At 40.0% G+C, this 27639-nt stretch overlaps 1 protein-coding gene across 3 annotated transcripts in view; it reads right to left on the reverse strand.

Annotated features, from left to right (window-relative positions):
• LOC133538816 (transmembrane channel-like protein 6) overlaps nt 1–26488 on the reverse strand; it is a 116402-nt gene extending 89914 nt beyond the window's left edge. For all 3 annotated transcript variants that reach the window (XR_009803112.1, XM_061880625.1, XM_061880624.1), the window contains exons 1-3: nt 26364–26488; nt 19357–19512; nt 3199–3332 (exon numbers count right to left, since the gene is read on the reverse strand). Coding sequence is in view for 2 of the 3 variants with exons in the window: in XM_061880625.1 (XP_061736609.1) it covers nt 3199–3332; nt 19357–19412 (190 nt within the window). In the remaining variant the exon portion in view is untranslated. The remainder of the gene's footprint in view (nt 1–3198; nt 3333–19356; nt 19513–26363) is intronic.
• Nucleotides 26489–27639: the final 1151 nt, after the last annotated feature.

Raw genomic sequence — 27639 nt, forward strand, 5'->3', positions numbered from 1 at the left:
GTCATGGTCATTCAGGGTTGGTTTCCGGCCATGCCGCTTATGTGGAGTGATTTCTCCAGATTGTTCTTAAACTGTTTGACTATTTGCTCACACAGTTGTGGACAAAGGAGTGTACCTCACCCCATCCTTTCTTGTGGAAGACTGAGCATTTTTGGGAAGCTGTTTTTAAACCCAATCATGGCACCCACCTGTTCCCAATTAGCCTGCACACCTGTGGGATGTTCCAAATAAGTGTTTGATGAGCATTCCTCAACTTGATCAGTAGTTATTGCTTCCTTTCCCACTGTCTTTGTCACATGTTGCTGGCATCAAATTTTAAAGTTAATGATTATTTGCACAAAAAAAAATGTTTATCAGTTTGAACATCAAATATGTTGTCTTTGTAGCATATTTAATTCAATCTGGGTTGAAAATGATTTGCAAATCATTATATTCCGTTTATATTTACATCTAACACAATTTCCCAACTCTTATGGAAACAAGGTTTGTACAAATAAGTGCCACACTGCAAACTAAACAGCAGCTTTAGTGCAGAATTACAAATTATTTTCAAAGTGCCATTCTGCCAATTGCTGTGCAACTCAGTCTTTAGCTTCAGCACAATGAACAGTGCAATAGATGATGATGTTACCTCACACAATTGTGTCTAAGTTGAGGCTGGAAGTCATTCAGATCAATGTCTTTGTCTTGCCAGTTGGTAACTTTCCCTATCACCGCTTGAGTCTCTCTATGCCGTCACAACAGTTGGGTGCTCAGATTATTCCTGCAGCCGCTACTTTATTTCTGCTTCCCAAATGTTACAAAAAGTCATACTTTCATTCACCCGACCATTCTTTTATAACACCCGAACGTTTACCACGCTCTAAATTAAAAAATGTGCACTGTTTTTAAACTCTCTTGTGTTGTCTGCCAAGTTGCCATTTTTGTCAGTCGCAAGCGAGGATGTTACTCTCGTATTATCTCATCGCTAAAGTCTCACAAGATTAGCCCGGCCATTTTTGTAGCAGATCTCCAATCAACCGATTCAAGACTTTCCAACCGGACATTGACCAAGCCATACTAGCTACAGATCCATCCAGAGGCTCGCCAAACGATGTATCCATACCTCTTAAGTTAAAATTGGTTTTCGATTTGTACCGATTAATTTTACACCCCTAATGAATATCATACCTGAAAATATATATTTTTTTAAAATTAACGAGAGATGTCCGAAATTATCGGCCAATAAATGCTTTAAAATGTAATATCGTAAATGATCGGTATCGGTTTCAAAAAGTGAAATTAATGACTTTTTAAAACGCCGTTGTCCGGTAAAACACGGACGTAGGGAGCAGTACAGAGCAGCATCGTCTTCCAGTCAGCAGTCTCTCCCCTCTCCTTTCTCCCACACACAACACAGGAGTTGACGACTGCAGCATTTGAGGTTTACTGGCGACGCTTGATGATCTCATCAAACCGCCGCGAGCGGAGCATAACAACAAGAGTGTGTTGTTGCCGGTGCTGTAGCCGTGGCTATAAAGCGAGCTTGCTCGGTGACTGACTAACGATACCATGTCTATGGTTTGGGATTATTTTAAAGTGTGTGTGACCGATAAAAAACTGGCAATTCGCAATGACTGCAAAAAGTTGGTTATGCGAGGAGGAACCAAGACATCTTCTTTTAATACAAGCAATTTGATCTCCCACCTCTTCAAGAATCATAAGGAGAAACACGATGCTGTAGCCGTGGCTAACAAGCGAGCTCGCTCGGTGACTAACTAATGACACCATGTCTATGGTTTGAGATTATTTTAAAGTGTGTCTGACGAATAAAAAACTGGCAATTTGCAATGACTGCAAACAGTTGGTTATGCAAAGACGAACCAAGATGTCTTCCTTTAATACAGTACAAGCAATTTGATCTCCCACCTCTTCAAGAATCATAAGGAGATACATGGTAAATGGGTTGTACTTGTACAGCGCTTTTCTACCGCTTTTTAAGGAGCCCAAAGCGCTTTGACAGTATTTCCACATTCGCCCATTCACACACACATTCACACACTGATGGCGATACACAAAGGAATACAGCGGAAGATGGATGAAAAGCAAACACCGAAAGCAGATTGCAGTGAGGGCAGGTGCCCTGTCTCAACGCAGCATTTCAGAAGCTCTGGCTTACTGCTAGACCACTTCAAGCACTCACCACTAGCTTGCAGCACATTTGTGTTACTCATACAAATACATTGGAGTAGGGCAGATTGAGCCTAGTTTATAATGTTCTGTTATACAGTATACCAGGCAGTCTACTAGTGGAGGACTATGTTACTGTTTACTTTATTACTCTAGTATACGGGACGGTGTGGCGCAGTGGAAGAGTGGCCGTGCGCAACCCGAGGGGTCCCTGGTTCAATCCCCACCTAGTACCAACTTTGTCACGTCCGTTGTGTCCTGAGCAAGACACTTCACCCTTGCTCCTGATGGGTGCTGGTTGGCGCCTTGCATGGCAGCTCCCTCCATCAGTGTGTGAATGTGTGTGTGAATGGGTAAATGTGGAAGTAGTGTCAAAGCGCTTTGAGTACCTTGAAGGTAGAAAAGCGCTGTACAAGTACAACCCATTTATCATTTATACTCTAGACTGAAGCTGTGTGCCTTCATTGTTTTTGTAGCTGTTGTTTTGAGGCATGTTTAGAAAAAAAAAATAATGCACTTTTTGAAAGTCAAAGTGTAGTATTTCCCATAGTTGTAGTGGGTATCAGGATTATCTCAGGGAGATGCTGTTTTGAGGCATGTTAAAAAAAATAACGCACTTTGTGACTTCAATAATAAATATGGCAGTGCCATGTTGGCACTTTTTTCCATAACTTGAGTTGAAGTTGTTCTCTTATTTTGGAAAACCTTGTTACTTTGTTTAATGCATCTAGCGGGGCATCACAACAAAATTAGGCATAATAATGTGTTAATTCCACAACTGTATATATCGGTATCCGTTGGTATCGGAATCGGTAATTGAGATTTGGACAATCTCGGATATCGGCAAAAAAGCCATTATCGGACATCTCTAAAATTAACATTATTTATCATGTAATGTGAAAAATTAACAATATATGAATAAGTTGCCCCATTTGTAAAAAATAAAAAAAAACAACAACAAAAAACAACGATAGTGGTATGTCGTCTTTGTCAAGCGATCAGTGTAATAATTGGCAAATCTTTCTGGACCTTGACTCTCCTCATCCAGTTCTTTCTGAAGCTGCTGGAGCTCAAAGGCTTCTTCTCCCAGGCCTCTGTTGTAGGTCTGCTCTGCTATCAGCTGATTGAATGAGTCATGAACGCCTTCCTCATCGACGGGACTCCTGACATCAGGACACACACACAAACACAGGTTTGAGAATAGAAATATGCACACAACCTAAAAAAACACCATGAAAAAGGATGATAATAATGTAAACTTCATTAATAATGCTAAGCAGTCTGTAACAACATATCTACTATATACACAGCATTAAAAAATCCACACAGTGACTATTGTTTAAGTGCACTCTTCAAAATAAAACATGGTTGTATTCAGTACTTAGAGTACCTTAATTCTATCAAAGCAAATAACCAAATGCACCCATGTTGACAAGCCTTTCTCACAGCCATTTCTGCTTTAATGTCAGTTTGCAAGTCTTTTCTAGCTGAACTAAATAAAGATGCAAAACAGCGGCCGTAGAACAGTTTAGGCTTGATAAATCACACTGGATGTGCCAGATAGTTGTATTTACATTTTCTCCTTTTGGTATTGTGAGTGTTAGACTTAGACTGCCGTTTTATTGTCATTGAAATTTGAACTTTACAGCAAAGATAAGAAAGAAATTTCATTACATAAGCTCATGGTAGTGCAGGATAAAAAAAAAGCACCAAGGTGCATATATAATTAAATAAATATATATATATATATATATATATATATATATATATATATATATATATATATATATATATATATATATATATATATATAAGATTACTGTACAGATAAATATATTGCACTTTTTCAAATTTCACTGTTGTGATAATCGGCATAAATTCTAAATATTAATGAAGCCAGACACGCTGCTTATTTTGCTCAGAGACGGAATCCTCCGCGCATGAGTTGAGTAGATCAGCTTTGCATGCGCTATAAAGTTTGCACATGTTTTAGTACTAGGGCTGGGGGATATTGCCTTTTATTAATATCTCGATATTTTTAGGCCATATTTAATTCAATATTTTGCCTTAGCCTTGAATGAACACTTGATGCATATAATCACAGCAGTGTGATGATTCCATGTGTCTATATTAAAACATTCTTGTTCATACTGCATTAATATATGCTCATTTTAAACTTTAATGCAGTGAAGGAAATCACACAAAGTCAATTTACCAAAAGTGTATTTATTAAACAGTTATTAAGCAGTGGCACAAACATTCATGTGATTTCCAAAACAGAAAGTGCAAGATAGTCAGAGACATTTTAAAACAAGCTATTAGTGCACATAGGGCGGCATAGCTCGGTTGGTAGAGTGGCCGTGCCAGCAACTTGAGGGTTGCAGGTTCGATTGACGCTTGTGCCATCCTAGTCACTGCCGTTGTGTCCTCGGGCAAGACACTTTACCCACCTGCTCCCAGTGCCACCCACTCTGGTTTAAATGTAACTTACATATTGGGTGTCACTATGTAAAGCGCTTTGAGTCACTTGAGAAAAGCGCTATATAAATATAATTAACTTCACTTCACTACACACTTTTGTGCATGATGTCACTAAGATGAGTAATCAAAACAACACTAAACTAAAGTGTACTTTTTGTACAGAAAACCACTACTATAGTTAAAAACAAACACAGTGCACTTTTGTGCATATTGTCACACAAGATATTTCAATAACTGTCAAAGAAAAATGAGTTGCATAATAGGAAATCAAATAGTGTATGTCCTTCGCTATGTGGTAGGTTCCTGCGGACGTTATCTCCTTCTGTTGTTGATTTTTTTTTTTCAAATGGTGTTGATCTGGAAATAGTTTCTTCGGGATTTTGTGGCTGTGGCACAGACCGGAGATGTTGACATGCAGAGTTTCAAACACTCTTCATTCTCTAGCGGGTGACTTTTCAAATGATGCTACAATTGCAGTGCTGCTACTTTTTGTAGCAACGCCTTTCCTGCATAAATGTTCAACATATTCCCGCTTGAAGCCAAACCACCGTCAGACAATGGATCCCGTGCTGTTTTTCTTGGGGATTAATTCATCCTCCATTTGTTACCAGATTCACACATTCTTTCTTTCATATTACAACCCGCACTGCACTGTTACCATCACAGCTAACGTTACTATGTCGCTACCTCTCTGCTCCACGGGAGCGCGTGCTATTGCACACGTGACATATGTAAGAAGGTGCGCTTGTTTTACGTCTCTGTGAGAAGGAGAGACAACAAAGAGTGGGAAACACATGTAGTGTAATGCCCGCAACTAAAAGCAACTGCGTGAGAACGTATACTCAAATATCACGTTATAGTCAGTTTCTATATCGCACGAGACAAACCCGCGATATATCGATATATCGCCCAGCCGTATTTAGTACATGCAATTATTTAGTAAATCAGGCCCAAAATGTTCATCGCCGAATTCGTCCTCGCTTTCTCCTGTGTCGTTTTCGTCGGTTTCGCTTGCACACGGTTCAAACCGATATGGCTCAAATTTTCAGTTTCTTCTTCAATTTCGTTTTCGCTACCTGCCTCCACACTACAACCATCCGTTTCAATACATGCGTAATCTGTTGAATCGCTTAAACTGCTAAAATCCGAGACTGAATCCGAGCTATTGTCGCTATACCTTGCTGTTCTATCCGCCATGTTTGTTTGTGGGGGCTTCACGCAGTGACGTCACAGGAAAATGGACGGGTGGATATAACGATGGTTAAAATCAGACACTTTGAAGCTTTTTTTCGGGATATTGCGTGATGGGTAAAATTTCGAAAAAAACTTCGAAAAATAAAATAAGCCACTGGGAACTGATTTTTAATGGTTTTAACCCTTCTGAAATTGTGATAATGTTCCCCTTTAAACAGAAGTGTAGATTAAACCATGGTACAACAGAACATGACTAACTATTGACAGTAAACTAGAAAGTAAATGAATAATAGTTCTGATAAATTAATAAAAGTGGAAAAAAGGCAATATCAATGTTGCAACACACATCAGCAGCTAAATTATGAGCATTTTTAACTAATTTTTAAATCATTCTATTACCCTTTATATACCAAATAATCCATCCATCCATCATCTTCCGCTTATCCGAGGTCGGGTCGCGGGGGCAACAGCCTAAGCAGGGAAACCCAGACTTCCCTCTCCCCAGCCACTTCGTCTAGCTCTTCCCGGGGGATCCCGAGGCGTTCCCAGGCCAGCCGGGAGACATAGTCTTCCCAACGTGTCCTGGGTCTTGCCCGTGGCCTCCTACCGGTTGGACGTGCCCTAAACACCTCCCTAGGGAGGCGTTCGGGTGGCATCCTGACCAGATGAGGTGGTTCGGGCATCTGCCCGAACCACCTCATCTGGCTCCTCTCGATGTGGAGGAGCAGCGGCTTTACTTTGAGTCCCTCCCGGATGGCAGAGCTTCTCACCCTATCTCTAAGGGAGAGCCCCGCCACACGGCGGAGGAAACTCATTTCGGCCGCTTGTACCCGTGATCTTATCCTTTCGGTCATGACCCAAAGCTCATGACCATAGGTGAGGATGGGAACGTAGATCGACCGGTAAATTGAGAGCTTTGCCTTCCGGTTCAGCTCCTTCTTCACCACAACGGATCGGTACAACGTCCGCATTACTGAAGACGCCGCACCGATCCGCCTGTCGATCTCACGATCCACTCTTCCCTCACTCGTGAACAAGACTCCTAGGTACTTGAACTCCTCCACTTGGGGCAGGGTCTCCTCCCCAACCCGGAGATGGCACTCCACCCTTTTCCGGGCGAGAACCATGGACTCGGACTTGGAGGTGCTGATTCTCATTCCGGTCGCTTCACACTCGACTGCGAACCGATCCAGCCAGAGCTGAAGATCCCGGTCAGATGAAGCCATCAGGACCACATCATCTGCAAAAAGCAGAGACCTAATCCTGCGGTTACCAAACCGGAACCCTTCAACGCCTTGACTGCGCCTAGAAATTCTGTCCATAAAAGTTATGAACAGAATCGGTGACAAAGGACAGCCTTGGCGGAGTCCAACCCTCACTGGAAATGTGTTCGACTTACTGCCGGCAATGCGAACCAAGCTCTGGCACTGATCGTACAGGGAACGGACCGCCACAATAAGACAGTCCGATACCCCATACTCTCTGAGCACTCCCCACAGGACTTCCCGAGGGACACGGTCGAATGCCTTCTCCAAGTCCACAAAGCACATGTAGACTGGTTGGGCAAACTCCCATGCACCCTCAAGAACCCTGCCGAGAGTATAGAGCTGGTCCACAGTTCCATGACCAGGACGAAAACCACACTGTTCCTCCTGAATCCGAGGTTCGACTATCCGACGTAGCCTCCTCTCCAGTACACCTGAATAAACCTTACCGGGAAGGCTGAGGAGTGTGATCCCACGATAGTTGGAACACACCCTCCGGTCCCCCTTCTTAAAGAGAAGAACCACCACCCCGGTCTGCCAATCCAGAGGTACCGCCCCCGATGTCCACGCGATGCTGCAAAGTCTTGTCAACCAAGACAGCTCCACAGCATCCAGAGCCTTAAGGAACTCCGGGCGGATCTCGCCCACCCCTGGGGCCTTGCCACCGAGGAGCTTTTTAACTACCTCACCGACCTCAGCCCCAGAAATAGGAGAGTCCACCACAGATTCCCCAGGCACTGCTTCCTCATAGGAAATAATACCAAATAATGTGTTGTCTAATTATGGCTGTAACAATTGGTTTGGACAACAATTTGATTCAATTCAGAATTTTAAATTGCCGATACGATTCAGGGACAATACTTTTTTTTTTTAGAATGACACGATCTGAAACGATTCAGTGAGTTGAAATCGATTCAGGAACTTTTTAGCAAACAAAATACACCAAAATATTGTACACTACAGATGAAGTTTCCTATATTCTTGTTATTTCTTGTGAGGGATACAAGAATACATGAATTATGGACACAAACAAGTAAGTTAAAGTGCAACCAACACTTTCAGTTGAATTAACAAGAGGAAACTTTTTCTGCTCTCATTTTCATTATTCAAGAAATGTTCAATAAAAGTAGAGTAACCAACATTTTAACAGTACATTTACCTGCTACTCTGCTTTTGATTCTTAACTTTAAAAGATACGATAATAATTCAAAAATATTAAAAAAAAGTGCAACCAACACCTGCTACTTTAACAATTGTTTTATGCTATAGAAATAATATGAGTACAAAATAAATTAAGATTAAAATAGGGGAACCAAATCTCTTCAGGTTAAATGAGCACCTACTATTACTCTCATAGTAATAACAGCTACAAGAACAGAAATAGAGCTTGTTGTGACTTTTCTCAGCCACTGTAGCAATTTGCCATTCTTCTTTTGCAGACTGATGGCGATGACATCACAGACGGGCAGACATACTTAAATAACATCCTTAACATTAAAAGTGTTAAATTTCATATAAAGTCTGCTGTTCTTATATCAAATGTTCACCTTTTTCTAGTATTGATAAATTCATTTGATTTCCTTTTAAAACGATGTTGGATTGATACCAATCTTCTGGAGTGAACGTAAATTTGCCGAGCTCAGATCAATGTAGTTCAATTTGAAACTAATGATTATAAATCCATAAACTGATTACAGTATTTTCCAGACTATAGAGTGTACCGATATAAAAGCTGCTCCAACAAAATTGTAGAATATATATATGTTGTGAAATGAGTTATTTACAAAACACAAAACCAGTGAAGTTGGCACGTTGCGTAAATCGTTAATAAAAACTGAATACAGTGATTTGCAAATCCTTTTCAACTTATATTCAATTGAATAGACTGCAAAAACAAGATAGTCAATGTTCGAACTGAGAAATGAAAACAATATTTTAGCAAATAATAATTAACTTAGAATTTAATGGCAACAACACATTAAAAAAAAGTTGGCATAGAGATATTTTTACCACTGTGTTACATGGCTTTTCCTTTTAACAACACAGTAAAGGTTTGGAAACTGAGGAGACCAATTTTTGAAGCTTTTCAGGTGGAATTCTTTCCCATTCTTGCTTGATGTACAGCTTAAGAGTTTTAACTTGCACTTACAGATGTAGCGACTAACTGCAGTTACGGACAGTGGTTTTCTGAAGTGTTCCTGAGCCCATGTGGTGATATCCGTTACACACTGGTGTCTCTTTTTGATTAAGTACTGCCTAAGGCAGTGGTTCTCAACCTTTTTTCAGTGATGTACCCCTTGTGAACATGTTTTTAACTCAAGTACCCCCTAATCAGAGCAAAGCATTTTTGGTTGAAAAAAACAGATAAAGAAGTAAAGTACAGCACTATGTCATCAGTTTCTGATTTATTAAATTGTATAACAGTGTAAAATATTGCTAATTTGTATAGGTCTTTCTTGAAGTATTTTGAATAAAGATATAAAAATAACAAAAAACTTGTTGAAAAATAAACAAGTTATTCAATTATAAATAAAGATTTCTAGACATAGAAGTAATCATCAACTTAAAGTGCCCTCTTTGGGGATTGTAATAGAGATCCATCTGGATTCATTCATTTCTTCACAAAAAAAATAAATCTTTAACTCAATATTTATGGAACATGTCCACAAAAAATCTAGCTGTCAACACTGAATATTGCATTGTTGCATTTCTTTTCACAGTTTATGAACTTACATTCATATTTTGTTGAAGTATTATTCAATAAATATATTTATAAAGGATTTTTGAATTGTTGCTATTTTTAGAATATTTCTAAAAAATCTCACGTACCCCTTGGCATACCTTCAAGTACCACCAGGGGTACGCGTACCCCCATTTGAGAACCACTGGCCTCAGGGTTCAAAGGTCCGTAACATCATCGCTTACGTGCAGTGATTTCTCCAGAGTCTTTAAACCTTTTGATGATATTAAGGACCATAGATGGTGAAATCTCTAAATTCCTTACAATAGCTAGTTGACAAATATTGTTCTTAAACTGTTCGACAATTCGCTCACGCATTTGTTCACAAAGTGGTGAACCTCGCCCCATTCTTGTTTGTGAATGACTGAGCAGTTCATGGAAGCTGCTTTTATACCCAATCATGTTGGATTGATACCTATCTAAGGAATATAAATCCATAAACCGATTACTGTATTTTCCAGACTTTAAGTGTACCAGTATATAAGCCGCACCCACTAAATTTTAGATGGTATATTTGTGAAATGAGTTATTAACATAGAAATATTTTGAAAATGTTTATTTACATACAGTACCTTAATTGTTTCCAAATGGTGCCTGTAACACGACAGTAAAGCGACTGATCAAACAAAACAGAAGTCCTTGTCATGAAACCACAATCTGCAGAAGCTAGATCTCCAATCAGCTAAATGGACTCAAAAACTCCATGATGACGTTTTGGTGAATTTATTGAGGAATTTGTTTAACTGAAACAACACAAATATATTGTCATACTATCACAGACATTGTAAGAGTGTAAAGTATATTAAGAAAATATAACAACGCCAGCGGGCTTCACGGTGGCAGAGGGGTTAGTGCGTCTGCCTCACAATACGAAGGTCCTGCAGTCCTGGGTTCAAATCCAGGCTCTGGATCTTTCTGTGTGGAGTTTGCATGTTCTCCCCGTGAATGCGTGGGTTCCCTCCGGGTACTCCGGCTTCCTCCCACTTCCAAAGACATGCACCTGGGGATAGGTTGATTGGCAACACTAAATTGGCCCTAGTGTGTGAATGTGAGTGTGAATGTTGTCTGTCTATCTGTGTTGGCCCTGCGATGAGGTGGCGACTTGTCCAGGGTGTACCCCGCCTTCCGCCCGATTGTAGCTGAGATAGGCGCCAGCGCCCCCCGCGACCCCGAAAGGGAATAAGCGGTAGAAAATGGATGGATGGATGGATGGATAACAACGCCAGCTTCATTACATTGCGATAGCACGAACAAATATTCATGAGAACATTTTGACAGACATCACACACGGGACAGTTTGGTAGGTATGGATGGTTTTAGTTATATTGTACAACTTACAAACGCTGCTTGGAGTGATAAATAAAGAATCCATACGAATAAAAACGCTATGAAGGACTAGAAGACGGAATGACATTTCTGGTTCAAAGCACTAAACACAAGAGAATATTGGAGACCATCATTGTGCAGCACTTTTTCAACATCTCTGCTTGTGTTTAACGAAAACTATTTGTTGAACACCAAGCATTATGGCTGTTAGCGAAGAAAAGTCCATAAATTGGCCGGATCACTTTATAAGCAACAAGGTTCAAAGCGTACGAAAAAAGTAGCGGTTTATAGTCCGTAATTAACGTATAACCTTTACACGCTGATGTCATATATATCATTATTGCATGAAACTGCAATATAGTATATTGTAGGGCTGGGCGATATATCCATATACTTGATATATCACGGGTTTGTCTCTGTGCAATATAGAAAATGACTATATCGTGATATTCAAGTATACATTCTCACACAGTTGCTTTAAGCTGCGGGCATTACACTGTAGGCTCTTCCCACTTTTTCTTGTCTCTCTTTCTCGCAGAGACTTAAAACAAGCGCACCTCACACGCTCCCGCGGAGCAGAGAGGTAGCGACATGATGAGATTAGCTGTGATGCTAGCTGAGCGGTGCGAGTGGTAACATGAGAGAAAGAAGGTGCGAATCTGGTAACAAATGAAGGAATAATTAATTCCCAAGAAAAAAAGCACGGGGTCTATCGTCCGGCAGTGGTTTGGCTTCCACCGGGAAGATGTTGAACAATTATGCGGCAAAAGCGTTGCTGCAAAAAGTAGCAGCACTGCTAATGTAGCATCATTTGAAAAGTCACCCGCTAGAGAATGAGGAGTGCTTGAAACTCCGCATGTCAACATCTCCGTTCGGTGCCACACCAACAAAATGCCGAAGCAACCATTTCCATATCAACACCGTATGAAAAAAAATTGTGAACAACATAAGGAGATAACGTCTGATTTCCTATTATGCAGCTCATTTTTTATTTCACAGTTATTGAAATATCTTATGTCACATCATGCATAAAAGTTCACTTCATTTGTTTTATACTATTGTAGTGTGAGTTCTGTACAAAAAGTGCACTTTAATTTAGTGTTGTTTTGATACGTCATCTTAGTGACATCATGCACAAAAGTGCACTCAAGCTTGTATCTGACAATCTTGCACTTTCTTTTTTGAAATGACATGAATGTTTGTACCGCTGCTTAATAACTGTTTAATAAATACAGTTTTGGTAGACTGACTTAGTTGTGATTTCCCTCTCTGTATGAAAGTTTAAAATGAGCATATATTAATGAAGTATGAAGAAGAATGTTTTAATGTAGACACATAGAATCATCATACTGCTGTGATTATATGCATCAAGTGTTCATTTGAGGCAAAGGCAAAATATGGAGATATATATCATGTATCGTGAAAAGGCCTAAAAATATTGAGATATTAATAAAAGCCATATCGCCCAGCCCTAGTATATTGCAATATATATATTAGATATTGCCTCTCCCTACTTCACTTGCAGCTGCACAACTTCACAGTCATCTTACAAGACTCTCCCTTACACTTATGTTGCCCTGCTGAAGTTCACAATGTCAGGTTAGTGAATGCAACTTGTTCGCCTTAACAGTGGTTGGTGCATAATGAGGAAGTTTTGTGTTGTTTTTGTGACCAACTCTGTGGTGAAATGTGTGTGCGGAGGTGGGTCTGATGACTGTTGTTTTGTGTGTTAACATCGACAATAACATTGAGAAAAAGCCTCAGACTCTGTGTGTCATTGCACTAATGTTTTGGTACTCAAACGAGGCACAGATAGCTACTTCCCCCGTGTGATTACTTACTGCTGTTCTATGTAAATACTACTAAACCAAAACCAGTGAAGTTGGCACGTTGTGTACATCGTAAATAAAAACAGAATACAATGGTTTGCAAATTATCTTCAACCTATATTCAACTGAATAGACTGCAAATACAAAATACTTAAAGTTCGAAGTGGAAAACTTTGTTATTTTTTGCAAATATTAGCTCATTTGTAATTTGATGCCTGCAACATGTTTCAAAAAAGCTGGCACAAGTGGCAAAAAAGACTGAGAAAGTTGAGGAATGCTCATCAAACACTTTTTTGGAACATCCCACAGGTGAACAGGCTAATTGGGAACCGGTGGGTGCCATGATTGGGTATAAAAGCAGCTTTCATGAAATGCTCAGTCATTCACAAACAAGGATGGGATGAGGGTCACTACTTTGTGAACGAATGCCTGAGCGAATTGTTTAAGAACAACATTTCTTAACCAGCTATTGCAAGGAATTTAGGGATTTCCCTATCTGCGGTCTGTTATTTAATCAACAGGTTCACAGAATCTGAAGAAATCACTGCACGTAAGCAGCAAGGCAGAAAACCAACATGGAATGTCTGTGACCTTCAATCCCTCAGGCGGTACTGCATGAAAGAGTGACATTCGTGTGTAAGGGATATCACCACATGGGCTTAGGAACACTTCAAAAAACCACTGTCAGTAACTACAGTTGGTCGCTAAATCTGTAAGTGCAAGTTAAACTCTACTATGCCAAGTGAAAGCCGTTCATCAACAACACCCACAAGCACCATGAGCTTCACTGGGCCCGAGCTCATCTAAGATGGACTGATGCAAAGTGGAAAAGTGTTCTGTGGTCTGACAAGTCCACATTTCAAATAGTTTTTGGAAATTGTGAACGTCGTGTCGTGTCTTTGAGACCAAAGAGGATGAGAACCATCCGGATTGTTATAGGCGCAAAGATCAAAAGCCAGGATCTGTGATGGTATGGTGGGTGTATTAGTGCCCAAGGCATGAGTATCTTACACATATGTTGCCATCCAAGCAACGTTAGCATGAACGCCCCTGCTTATTTCAGCAAGACAATGCCAAGCCTCGTGTTACAACAGCGTGGCTTCACAGTAAAAGAGTGCGGGTACTAGACTGACCTGTCTGGAGTCCAAACATATCTCCCCATTGAAAATGTGTGGCACAATATAAAGCTTAAAATAGCACAACGGAGACCCCGGACTGTTGAACAACTTAAGATGTACATCAAGCAAGAATGGGAAAAAATTACACCTGAAAAGCTTAAAAAAAATTGGTCTCCACAGTTCCCAAACGTTTACTGAGTTTTGTATATTTCAAACATTAAGGCCATGTCCGCACAAACATGGAGAGGTGCAAAAATGCATATCTGGGGTTAAAACGGTCTCCATCCACACAAGTGTAGTTTCAAAACTGTCTGTCTCCACACAAATGCATACAAAAGCAGTCATGCACATTTTGTCCAATCAAGGGCCTGGAAAAGCAGCTGACTTTGTGGCATTACACTTTTGTGATTATAATGTTTATTTTGATATACCAGATGTATAATGATGCGTACATTATCTTTAAAACCAGCCTGAACTGACCCAGGGCCCGGGGAACATTAGGATTTTTTTTTTCTTTTGGTGCCGAAAGCACGCATACGGGCCAGTGCTGCTGAAACTCAACACTCATGGAATTATAACATGATGATATATTACACACACAAACAAGGAGTCAAGGAAACCTCTTGAATGTCGATGAGCTTAAAGCACGCCTGTGAAGTTAAAACCATTTCAGGTGACTACCTCTTGAAGTTAATCGAGAGAAAGCCAAGAGTGTGCAAAGCAGTCATCAGACTATTTTGAAGTAACTAGAATATAAAACATGTTTTCAGTTATTTCACCTTTTTTTTGTTAAAGGGGAACATTATCACAATTTCAAAAGGGTTAAAAACAATAAAAATCAGTTCCCAGTGGCTTGTTGTATTTTTTGAAGTTTTTTTCAAAATTTTACCGGTCTCGGAATATCCCTAAATAAAGCTTTAAAGTGCCTTATTTTCGGCTCTCTGCGAAGACACTGGCCCTGTGACGTCATACAGAGCTGCCAATGTAAACAAACAATGGGAATACCACAGCAAGATATAGTGACATTAGCTTGGATTCAAACTCGGATTTCAGCGATTTAAGCAATTCAACAGATTACGCATGTATTGAAACAGATGGTTGGAGTATGAAAATATTGAAGAAGAAACTGAAGCTATTGAGCGAATAGCTATTGACGCTATTCATAGCCATAGCATGGCTGAATAGCTGGGTTAGCATCGCCGGTAAAATGTGCGGACCAAACGATCAGGACTTTCGCATCTTTTGACACTGGAGCAAATTAAATCCGTCGATTGATAAGTGTTTTTTTTCGCATTAAATGTGGGTGGAAGGAAACGTAATATAGTTGCAAATGCATCTTCAGGCTATCCATACATCTCTGTTCCATGTCTGCTTTAGCACCGCTGGTAAATAGCATGTTAGCATCGATTAGCGTAGCATGTTAGCATCAATTAGCTGGCAGTCAACATCAACAAAACTCACCTTTGTGATTTCGTTGACTATCGTTGCATCTCTGTGCCATGTCTGCCTTAGCATCGCCGGTCAAGTGTGGAGACACTCTGGCACATTCAATGGGGGTCTGGCGGCAGACACTTTCGCATCTTCGGGCCAGTGGTGCAACTTGAATCCCTCCCTGTTACTGTTGTTACACCCTCCGACAACACACCGTCGAGCCATGATGTCTCCAAGGTTCCAAAAAATAGTCAAAAAACGGAAAATAACAGAGCTGAGACCCAGTGTTTGTAATGTGTTGAAAATGAAAATGGTGGGTGTGTTACCTCGGCAACGTCACATTCTGACGTCATCGCCACCAGCGCGATTAACAGAAAGGCGTTTAATTCGCCAAAATTCACCCATTTAGAGTTCGGAAATCGGTTAAAAAAATATTTTTTCTTCACCATCAAGGTATATATTGACGCTTACATAGGTCTGGTGATAATGTTCCCCTTTAAGTACATAACTCCACATGTGTTCATTCATAGTTTTGATGCCTTCAGTGACAATCTACAACAGGCCTGGGCAGTTGTTTTGACTCGGGGGGACAAATTTAGAGAAAAAAATGTCTCTGGGGGCCGGTATACTTATTTTAGGAACACTAATACAAAACCTCGCAACAATGTCAGATCGAATGCTAAAAACGTTATGACAGACCACCTTAAAAAACAGAATGCAGTTTTACATTTTTTTACTGAATGAGACACCCGGAATGTACATGAAAATAAAGAATGTGGGATTTACAATATTAACTATGAAGGATAAAACACTGAATATTGTCAACATATGAACATCACCCCCACCTCCTCCATCCACATATTTTACAATCAAGCAAAACACAACAAAAATGCAATAAACAGCGGAATATGAACGCAAATGGTAAAAAATAAAAAAAAAATCTGATATACATGAATGTATTGTAAAATACTCCTTCCGCGTCTGTTCCTGACACCCGCATTTCAGGCTCTGGAAACACTATGTGGAAACGCTTCCCACCCACACTGCTTGTTGCTTCTTCTGAGCTGCTGTGTCTTAGATGACCAAAGTAATTAATTAGATTAACATAGTAACTAATTAGATTACCACAGTAACTAGTACCGTATTTTTCGGATTATAAATCGCTCCGGAGTATACGTCGCACCGGCCGAAAATGCATAATAAAGAAGGAAAAAAACATATATACGTCGCATTTTTGGGGGAAATTTATTTGATAAAATCCAACACCAAAAATAGACATTTGAAAGGCAATTTAAAATAAATAAAGAATAGTGAACAACAGGCTGAATAAGTGTACGTCATTTGAGGCATAAATAACCAACTGAGAAGGTGCCTGGTATGTTAACGTAACATATTATGGTAAGAGTCATTCAAATAACTATAACATATAGAACATGCTATACGTTTACCAAACAATCTGTCACTCCTAATCGATAAATCCGATGAAATCTTTTTCCTCGATGTCGCTTCCAAACAACTCTGCCAACTCCAAAGGTATGCGCCGCTTCCTCTTGTCGTTTTCTGCTGCATATTTCACTACGTCCACTTTATAATCTGCAGTACATGATTTCCTTTTCGGTGCCATTTTTGTTCAGCCCTTGTCAGTTTTTATAAGTTACCGCCAACGATGAAATTATCCATTTTAATAGCTACGGCAGTAGCATATAGCAGTTGGCATTCCATGACCCACAATGCACTTCTGCCATGACCCTCCCCCGGCAAATTCTTTTTGGTTGACGTGTGTCTGACGATTGCTGACATTTTCTTCGTCTCTTCCGCGAATGAGATGAATAATAGGATTTGATATTTTACGGTAATGTGTTAATAATTCACACATAAGTCGCTCCGGAGTATTTGTCGCACCCCCGGCCAAACTATGAAAAAAACTGCGACTTATAGTCCGAAAAATACGGCATATAATGAAAAAGGGCAGATTTTAACCATTGAAATACTTAGTATAGTTCAAGACTTACGATCATTATAAAACATGAGTGCACATCATAATGGCAGCTACACTTTCCACCTTAAAGATCTAAAAAAAATTATTTGGGAATGTACGGCGGGCCAGATTGAAAAGCTTAACGGCCCGTTAAGCATGTTGCCCCCGGGCCTTAAAGGGGAACATTATCACCAGACCTATGTAAGCGCCAATATATACCTTGATGTTGCAGAAAAGACTATATGTTTTTTTAACCGATTTCCGAACTCTAAAATGGTGAATTTGGCGATTCAAACGCCTGTAAATTGTTCGCCTGTCGGAGCAATGACCTTCCACCCGTGACGTCACATCGCGAAGCGACCCGCCATTGTCTCAAACACATTACACACACCACGTCAAATCAGGTCTGTTATTTTCCGTTTTTTCGACTGTTTTGGAGACATCATGCCTCGTCGGTGTGTTGTCGGAGGGTGTAACAACACGAACATAGACGGATTCAAGTTGCACCGGTGGCCAAAAGATGCGAAAGTCCCTCGTTTGTTCTGCACACTGTATGGAAGACAGCTATGCTATGACAGAGATGGCACAGAGATGGCAAGAGTGTGTGGATATCCTGCGACACTCAAAGTAGATGGATTTCCAACGATAAAGTCAACAAAATCACAAAGGTGAGTTTTGTTGATGTTATAGACTTACGTGGAGTGTGCTAATCAGACATAATTGGTCACGGCATGACTGCAAGCTAATCGATGCTAACATGCTATTTAGGCTAGCTGTGTTGACCCTGCGATGAGGTGGCGACTTGTCCAGGGTGTCCCCGCCTTCCGCCTGTTTGTAGCTGAGATAGGCGCCAGCACCCCCCGTGATCCTAAAAAAAAGGGAATAAGCCGTACAAACTGGATGGATGTATGTATGTACATATTGCATCATTATGCCTCATTTGTAGCTATATTTGCATCCAGCCTTTCCCTCCACCCACATTTAACGCCAAACAAACACATACCAATCGTTAATTAGAAGGCGATCGTTGAATTCGTCCGTGCTTCCTCCCGTGCCGCTGTCTGTCGTGATATGGCTCAAAAGCTTCTGTTTCTTCTTTATTTTCGTTTTCGGTACCTGCCTCCAAACTCCAACTATCCGTTTCAATACATGCGTAATCTGTTGAATCGCTTATGGCGCTGAAATCCGAGTCTGAATCCGAGCTAATATCGCTATACCTTTCTGTGCTAACCGCCATGTTTGTTTCTGTGTGGTCACGCTGTGACGTCACAGGATAATGGACGGGTGGCTATAACGACGGTTAAATCAGGCACTTTGAAGCCGTTTTTCTGGATATTGGGTGAGGGGGAACATTTTGAGAAAAACTTCGAAAAATAAAATTAGCCACTGGGAACTGATTTTTATTGGTTTTAACCCTTCAGAAATTGTGATAATGTTCCAATTTAATTTGCCCAGGTCTGATCTACAATGTAAATAGTCATGAAAATAAAGAAAACACACTGAATGAGGAGGTGTGTCCAAACTTTTGGGCTGCACTGTTTCTGATTACAAAGTCCCAGATAAAAATGTGATAATGATATGATACTTATGGAGGAGGTCAACATTGCATTCACTGGTTGGTCAAACGAGTGTAAACAAACCTGAGTTTAAACAAGCAAACGTCTAAGACCTTACAGACAAACAATGTCAAAGAGCAAAACAGTCCGATCATCTTTTGTTCCTTACTGCCCGCCCACTGACTACATGTTAAGCAACGACAGGTAAGCTTCAAGCAGAAAAAAGGGCCGTTTGAGAACATGTAAATCAAAATAATTCCCACACTTACTCCAGTCCAGCTTCCATGAGAGGGTGTCCCAAGTCAAAGTTGACATTACGAGCCATTATTGTCTTGTACGTCCACAGGTCGGCTCCTTGCTGCGGTGCTCACACACACGGCCGATCGTGGGTACTGTCCACTCCCACCATGGCGCTGATTCGCTACCTGGGAGGGAGAGGAGTCACAAAAGAGGCGGAACCATGAGAGCAGGTGAAGGAAGGAAAAAAAACAGCACAGTACTTTGGAATCTGGAAGCACAAGTTGGGACCAGCACCGTTCACTCATCAAGATTCAGTTAGTAATGGTTGGTTCGGCTTATTTCCGACGGAGTCGAAAATAAACAAGATACACAAAAGTACAAAAGCATATTTCTCAGTGACGAAATGTAATATACTGTCATTGACTTAATATCACGTTAAAATGACTAATTAGTTTCATTGGTGACTCGGTAAAAAATCTGGGTATTATCTTCGACCCAACTCTCTCCTTTGAGTCAAACATTAAAAGCGTTACTAAAACGGCCTTCTTTCATCTCCGTAATATCGCTAAAATTCGCTCCATTTTGTCCACTAAAGACGCCGAGATCATTATCCATGCGTTTGTTATGTCTCGTCTCGATTACTGTAACGTATTATTTTCGGGTCTCCCCATGTCTAGCATTAAAAGATTAAGTTGGTACAAAATGCGGCTGCTACACTTTTGACAAGAACAAGAAAGTTTGATCATATTACGCCTGTACTGGCTCACCTGCACTGGCTTCCTGTGCACTTAAGATGTGACTTTAAGGTTTTACTACTTACGTATAAAATACTACAGGGTCTAGCTCCATCCTATCTTGCCGATTGTATTGTACCATATGTCCCGGCAAGAAATCTGCGTTCAAAAGACTCCGGCTTATTAGTGATTCCTAAAGCCCAAAAAAAGTCTGCGGGCTATAGAGCGTTTTCCGTTCGGGCTCCAGTACTCTGGAATGCCCTCCCGGTAACAGTTCGAGATGCTACCTCAGTAGAAGCATTTAAGTCTCACCTTAAAACTCATCTGTATACTCTAGCCTTTAAATAGACCTCCTTTTTAGACCAGTTGATCTAACGCTTCTTTTCTTTTTCTCCTATGTCCCCCCCTCCCTTGTGGAGGGGGTCCGGTCCGATGACCATGGATGAAGTACTGGCTGTCTAGAGTCGAGACCCAGGATGGACCGCTCGTCGGGACCCAGGATGGACCGCTCGCCTGTGTATCGGTTGGGGACATCTCTACGCTGCTGATCCGCCTCCGCTTGGGATGGTTTCCTGTGGACGGGACTCTCGCTGCTGTCTTTGATCCGCTTTGAACTGAACTCTCGCGGCTGTGTTGGAGCCACTATGGATTGAACTTTCACAGTATCATGTTAGACCCGCTCGACATCCATTGCTTTCGGTCCCCTTGAGGGGGGGGTTGCCCACTTCTGAGGTCCTCTCCAAGGTTTCTCATTGTCAGCATTGTCACTGGCGTCCCACTGGGTGTGAATTCTCCTTGCCCACTGGGTTTGAGTTTTCCTTGCCCCTTTGTGCGTTCTTCCGAGGATGTCGTAGTCGTAATGGTTTGTACAGTCCTTTGAGACATTTGTGATTTAGGGCTGTATAAATAAATATTGATTGATTGAGTTTTTAAAACAGGTTAATCACACTATTGAAATGGGATTAGTCTTGATTTATCAGCGATGCTACAAAAGTGTTGCTTAACTTATCTCTGGTACTTACAGTCGCAATCAAAAGTTTACATACACTTGTAAAGAACATAATGTCATGGGTGCCCTGCGTTTCCAATCATTTCTACAACTCTTATTTTTTTTTTTTTTTGGATAGAGCGATTGGAACACATACTTGTTCACAAAAAACATTCATGAAGTTTGGTTCTTTTATGAATTTATTATGGGTCTACTGAAAATGTGACCAAATCTACTGGGTCAAAAGTATACATACAGCTAGGGGTGTAACGATACACAAAAATTTCGGTTCGGTACGTACCTCGGTTTAGAGGTCACGGTTCTGTTTATTTTCGGTACGGTGAGAAAACAACAAAATATAAATGTTTTGGGTTATTTATTTATCAAATTTGTAAACAATGGCATAACATACATATACACACACAGGGTCCATTGCCAGGGTTAATAAATATATAATATATATAAAATAAAAACTAAATAGGTTAAGGCTCAGAATGGTTTCTTAACAAAACCTTTCTACATATAAAGTGGGGTTTTTTTATTGATTGATTTTATTAGTAGATTGCACAGTACAGTACATACAATTGACCACTAAATGCTAACATCCCAATAAGTTTTTCAACTTATTTAAGTCGGGGTCCACGTTCATCAACACCGCCCGCCGTTTTTTGTAGATATGTTCCATAAATATTAATGTTAAAGATTTATTTTTCTGTGAAGAAATGTTTAGAATGAAGTTCATGAATCGAGGTGGATCTCTATTACAATCCCCAAGGAGGGCACTTTAAGTTGATGATTACTTCTATGTGTAAAAATCTTTATTTGTAATTGAATCACTTGTTTCTTTTACAACAAGTTTTTTGTTATTTTTATAGCTTTCTTTCCAAATAGTTCAAGAAAGACAACTACAAATGAGCAATATTTTGCACTGTTATACAATTTAATAAATCAGAAACTGATGACATAGTGCTGTATTTTACTTCTTTATCTGTTTTTTTCAACTAAAAATGCTTTGCTTTGATTAGGACAGGGGTCGGAAACCTTTTTGGCTGAGAGAGCCATGAAAGCCAAATATTTCAAAATGTATTCCCGTAAGAGCCATATAACATTTTTCAACACTGAATACAACTACATTCGTGCATTTTTAAGTATGACCAGCATTTGTAGAGTATAATAAGTCTCTTATTCTTTTTAACAACATTGTTATTCGAAAAGTTAACCAATAATAAATATAATACTTCTTACCATTAATGCGACATCTTGAACAGGTGTGGTAGAAAACGGATGGTTGGATTAAAATGCATGAGAATGTTTTATAATTTTAACGTTATTTTTGAAACTGTGATTACCAGCGGAATTATTCATTACTTATTGTGTTAAGCAATGTCAGCTAAGATTTATCTGAGAGCCATATGCAGTCATCCGGCTCTAGAGCCATAGGTTCCCTACCCCTGGTTTAAGCATTAGACACCTTTTTACCTGCACTCTGCCTCCCGCTGTTTTCCACATCTACAAAGCAATTGGTTTCCGACTGCCACCTAATGATATGGAAGAGTATTTCACGGTTACTCGGCATAGCTCGGTTAGGAGACTGGCCGTGCTAGCAAACTGAGGGTTCCAGGTTCGATTCCCGCTTCCGCCATCCTAGTCACTGTTGTTGTGTCCTTGGGCAAGACACTTTACACACCTGCCCCCAGTGCCACCCACACTGGTTTAAATGTAACTTAGATATTGGGTGTCACTTTGTAAAGCGCTTTGAGTCACTAGAGAAAAGCACTATATAAATATAAATATCTGAGAGCCATATGTAGTCATCAAATGAGCCGCATCTGGCTCTACAGCCGTAGGTTCCCTACCCCTGGATTAGGGGGTACTTGAATTAAAAAAATGTTCACAGGGGGTACATCACAGAAAAAAGGTTGAGAACCACTGTGTTATGAGAGTAGCCTATGTGTGTGTGTGGCCCTTTAATATGTGACAGCATGTGACGTCAGTGAGTGTGCGGGCGAACGAGCGAGGTGAGGGAGCGGTAGAGCGCAGGAGTGGCTAGTGTTTTGTTGGATTGGCTGTGTGCAAGACCTCAATAAAGCCACGATTTTCAACTAATCGCCGGACTCTTCCTTTACCCGGCAGTCCGGAGCTGTGGAGACCCACTGCCGGGTAGAGTAAAGGGTTGAGAGCGCAAGGGAGACACTCTGGGAGCCAGAAGCAGGAAAAGTGCAACACATGTTTGAGGTATTGTCAGAAGCAGCTGCTGAACAATCTTAGCAAACCTCGGTCCTCCATTGTTGTATCGCCCAGCCAAAGTGTTCCCAAACGGGAGATCTTAACGAGGCAGGAGGGTCTTCCACCTCTAGCTTTAACATGTTGTCCTAGCCTGCTAGCTGCTAGCATGTCTACTACACCTCCAAACCGAACCGAAACCCCCATACCGAAACGGTTCAACACAAATACTCGTACCGTTACACCCCTACATACAGCAATGTTAATATTTGCTGACATGTCCTTTGACAAGTTTCACTTTAATAAGGCGCTTTTGGTAGCCATCCACAAGCTTATGGCAAACCTTCCGTTTGAATTTTTGACCACTGCTCTTCACAAAATTGGTGGACTTCAGCTAAATTTGTTGGTTTTCTGACATGGACCTTTTTTCTTCAGCATTGTTCACACGTTTAAGTCAGGACTTTGGGATGGTCATTCTAAAACCTTAAGTCTAGCCTAATTTAGCTATTCCTTTACCACGTTTAACATGTGTTTGGGGTTATTGTCCTGTTGGAACACCCAACTGCGCCCAAGACCCAACCTCCGGGCTGATGATTTTAGGTTGTCCTGAAGAATCTGGAGGTAATCCTCTTTTTTCATTGTCCCATTTCCTTTCTGTAAAGCACCAGTTCCATTGGCCGCAAAACAGGCCCAGAGAGTAATACTATCACCACCATGTTTGACGGTAGGTTGGTGTTCCTGGGATTAAAGGCCTCACCTTTTCTCCTCCAAACATATTGCTGGGTATTGTGGCCCGCAAACAGCTCAATTTTGATTGAGAAATGTTGTTCTTAAACAATTTCCTCACGCATTTGTTGACAAAGTGGTGACCCTCGCCCCATCCTTGTTTGTGAATGACTGAGCGTTTAATGGAAGCGGCTTTTATACCCCATCATGGCACCCACCTGTTCTCAAATAGCCGGTTCACCTGTGGGATGTTCCAAAAAAGTGTTTGATGAGATTTCCTCAACTTTCTCAGTCTTTTTTGACACCTGTGCCAGCTTTTTTTTTTAAATGTTGCCGGTATCAAAAATATTATCATGAGCTAATATTTGCAAAAAATAAAGTTTACCAGTTCCAACCTTAGATATCTTGTATTTGCAGTCTATTCAATTGAATATAAGTTGAAAAGGATTTGCAAATCATTGTATTATGTTTTTATTTGCGATTTACACAACGTACCAACTTCACTGGTTTTGTACACAAGTTAAAGATCCGATGATTGTCACACCCACACACACTAGTGCTATAAAGTGTCTCGAAACTGCAACTGCCTTCAAATTGATTGCATTTATTTTACCACCTGGCTACGAGACACCTTCTCCACTAATAAATAGCACCCTTGGTAAGTTGGCAATTGTATTACCGTATTTGTTGGCAGGCATAGATAAGTCATAAAAAATATCAATCGACATTGATTAATATAAAAAACGTCTATCGAGATATAGTTCTCAGCCATATCTCCCGACCCTAGTACTTAGAGAGCTAAGTGTTTTCTGAGGTGGTACTTCGTGAAAATGAGAATTACAAAACCCAAAACCAGTGAAGTTGGCACGTTGTGTAAATGGTGAATAAAAACAGATTTGTAAATAAAAACAATGATTTGCAAATATTTTCAACTTATATTCAATTGAATAGATTGCAAAGACAAACTACTTACTGTTCGAACTGGTAAACTTTGTTATTTTTTGCAAATATTAACTCATTTGTAATTTGATACCCGCAACATGTTTCAAAAAAGCTGGCACAAGTGGCAAAAAAGACTGAGAAAGTTGAGGAATACTCATTAAACACTTATTCCGGACATCCCACAGGTGAACAGGCTGACTGGGAACAGGTGGGTGCTATGATTGGATACAAAGGCAGCTTCCATGAAATGCTCAGTCATTTACAAACAAGGATGGGGCGAGGGTCACCAATTTGTGAACAAAATGCCTGAGCATAATTGTCAAACAGTTTAAGAACAACATTCCTCAATGAGCTATTGCAAGGAATAGAATTTAGGGATTTCACCATCTACGGTCTGTAATATCAAAAGTTTCAGAGAATCTGGAGAAAAGCCAAAAACCAACCCTGAATGCCTGTGACTTTCGATCCCTCAGCCGGTTTTGCATTAAAAAAAACGACATCAGTGTGTAAAGGATATCACCACATGGGCACAGGAACACTTCAGAAAACCCCCGTCAGTAACTACAGTTTGTCGCTACATCCGTAAGTGCAAGTTAAAACTCTACTATGGGAAGCGAAATTAAACTCATTTAAAAAAGACTTATGCTATGTTAGTTGTAGAAAAGACATGGAAATTCAGTGAACGGTACAGAATATTAAAGAAAAAGGGTGAAAATACTTAGTTTGTAGCGCAAGGTAATCTTTCCAATTTGCATCAACTGCAAAGCAACAATAATCAAACACAACAACACAGTTTTACCCGAGGCAAACAAGTGCAATAAAAGTTATTTACAGTAATGTGATGACGAAACATCAAAAGTATGCTTTTTTTTTAAAAATAATTTGGCTCACTCACAATGCAACCCTCGACCCCGAGAGGGACAAGCGGTAAAAAAAAAAAAACGGATGGATAGACAACTGCTGATACTGCACGTCAGTTTCTCACACCGCAAGTCCGAGCAATATTCAACCATCTTTAATTTTTAAAGGAAATAACAAATGCGCCGCCGAACATTCTACAAAAAAAAAAGAAATCACCATTTCATTGCACAACAACTGCTTTTTTCAAGTCGAGAACAAAAGCAAACACGCATCCATGTCGTATTGTCGTCATGTTCACTGCCAGCTGTCGGTAGCAAAGTTACTTATAATAAAAAAGTGTATCCGGTTGTAATTATTATATATTTTATTGTGTAAATATTTGTGTACATTACTTGTGTATTTAACAGGCAGCTATTTCGTCCAATGAGGCAGAATAAGGTAGTCAAAACTTTTGAACTTCCGTTTTGTGAAGATAACAGGTAAAGAAACAATATGGCCAAAAGGTTAAGTAATATGTATATATTATTTTACTGTATAAAAATATGTTTATCAATCAACTCACCAGTTCGATCGTCTTCTTATTCGGCGACAGTCTGCGCCATGTTGTGGCAGTCAAACAGTCCCGCAGCATGGGCGAAACCATTGTCCTCCGAGGGGTGTATTGTTCCTGTTTTTTAATTTTTTTTCCCCAACTTGCAACAAACAACAAACCATTTAGTGTTACAGTCCATATCAAGACGACATTCACTGGAGTTAACAACGATAAACGCTGACTCCTAACCAAGTTAGCTAAAGATATTCCCATACGAAACATGGTGGCGCCCAAAGTGCTTTTTGTGTTCTCAACAACAACAAAATCTCGCCATCAGTGTAATGATCAACATTGACATCGTTTTATGACTTAGTTTAAATGTCCTTAACCTTTTAGAGTTTACTTAACAATTTTTAGTAGACCTTAAATTGAGCACCGTAGAAACAACAATTGTATATTTTACAGTGAAGCACTGGCAGCTCCGTTTTTGTTTTTTTTTACTTTTTTTTTTAACTGTGGTACTGTTTTTCTATAGATAGATAGATAAATAGTACTTTATTGATTCCTTCAGGACAGGACAGATGGATGGATGGATGGATGGATCAACTGTATGTGTCTTATCAAAAATTCTGGAATCTCTTGTTTGTGATCACCTGAAAGAGTTCCTCTCTTCAAGGAAAATTATTTGTAAATATTACTCAGGTTGCAGGAAACAACACAGCACCACTACTGCTACAGTGAAAATGTAGCAGTTATTTTAAAACACAGGCTGTTTCTCATTGGACTGTCAGAAGATAAAGTCGCTTGGTTTTCAAATTATTTAGAAAACAGGACCCTAACGTGGACCCCGACTTAAAAAAGTTGAACAACTTATTCGGGTGTTACTATTTAGTGGTCAATTGTATGGAATATGCACTGAACTGTGCAATCTACTAATAAAAGTATCAATCAATCAATCAGTGTAGTAAATATGAGGGCCTTTGTTCAGAATGTGTCACTGTTCATAAAGGGGTGCCTCAGGGATCTTTATTGGGGCCCCTCTTATTTATTTTCTACATCAATGATCTTGAACAACATTTTTTCTGATGCTAATATGCATTTTTATGCTGACGATACAATTATTTATTGCTCTGGATCAGGGGTCACCAACCTTTTTGAAACCAAGAGCTTCTTCTTGGGTACTGATTAATGCGAAGGGCTACCAGTTTGAAACACACTTAAATAAATTGCCAGAAATAGCCAATTCGCTCAATTTACCTTTAATAAATAAATCTATATATATATATATATATATATATATATATAT

Source organism: Nerophis ophidion, linkage group LG20 (genome assembly GCF_033978795.1).
Source record: "Nerophis ophidion isolate RoL-2023_Sa linkage group LG20, RoL_Noph_v1.0, whole genome shotgun sequence".
NCBI lineage: Eukaryota > Metazoa > Chordata > Actinopteri > Syngnathiformes > Syngnathidae > Nerophis > Nerophis ophidion.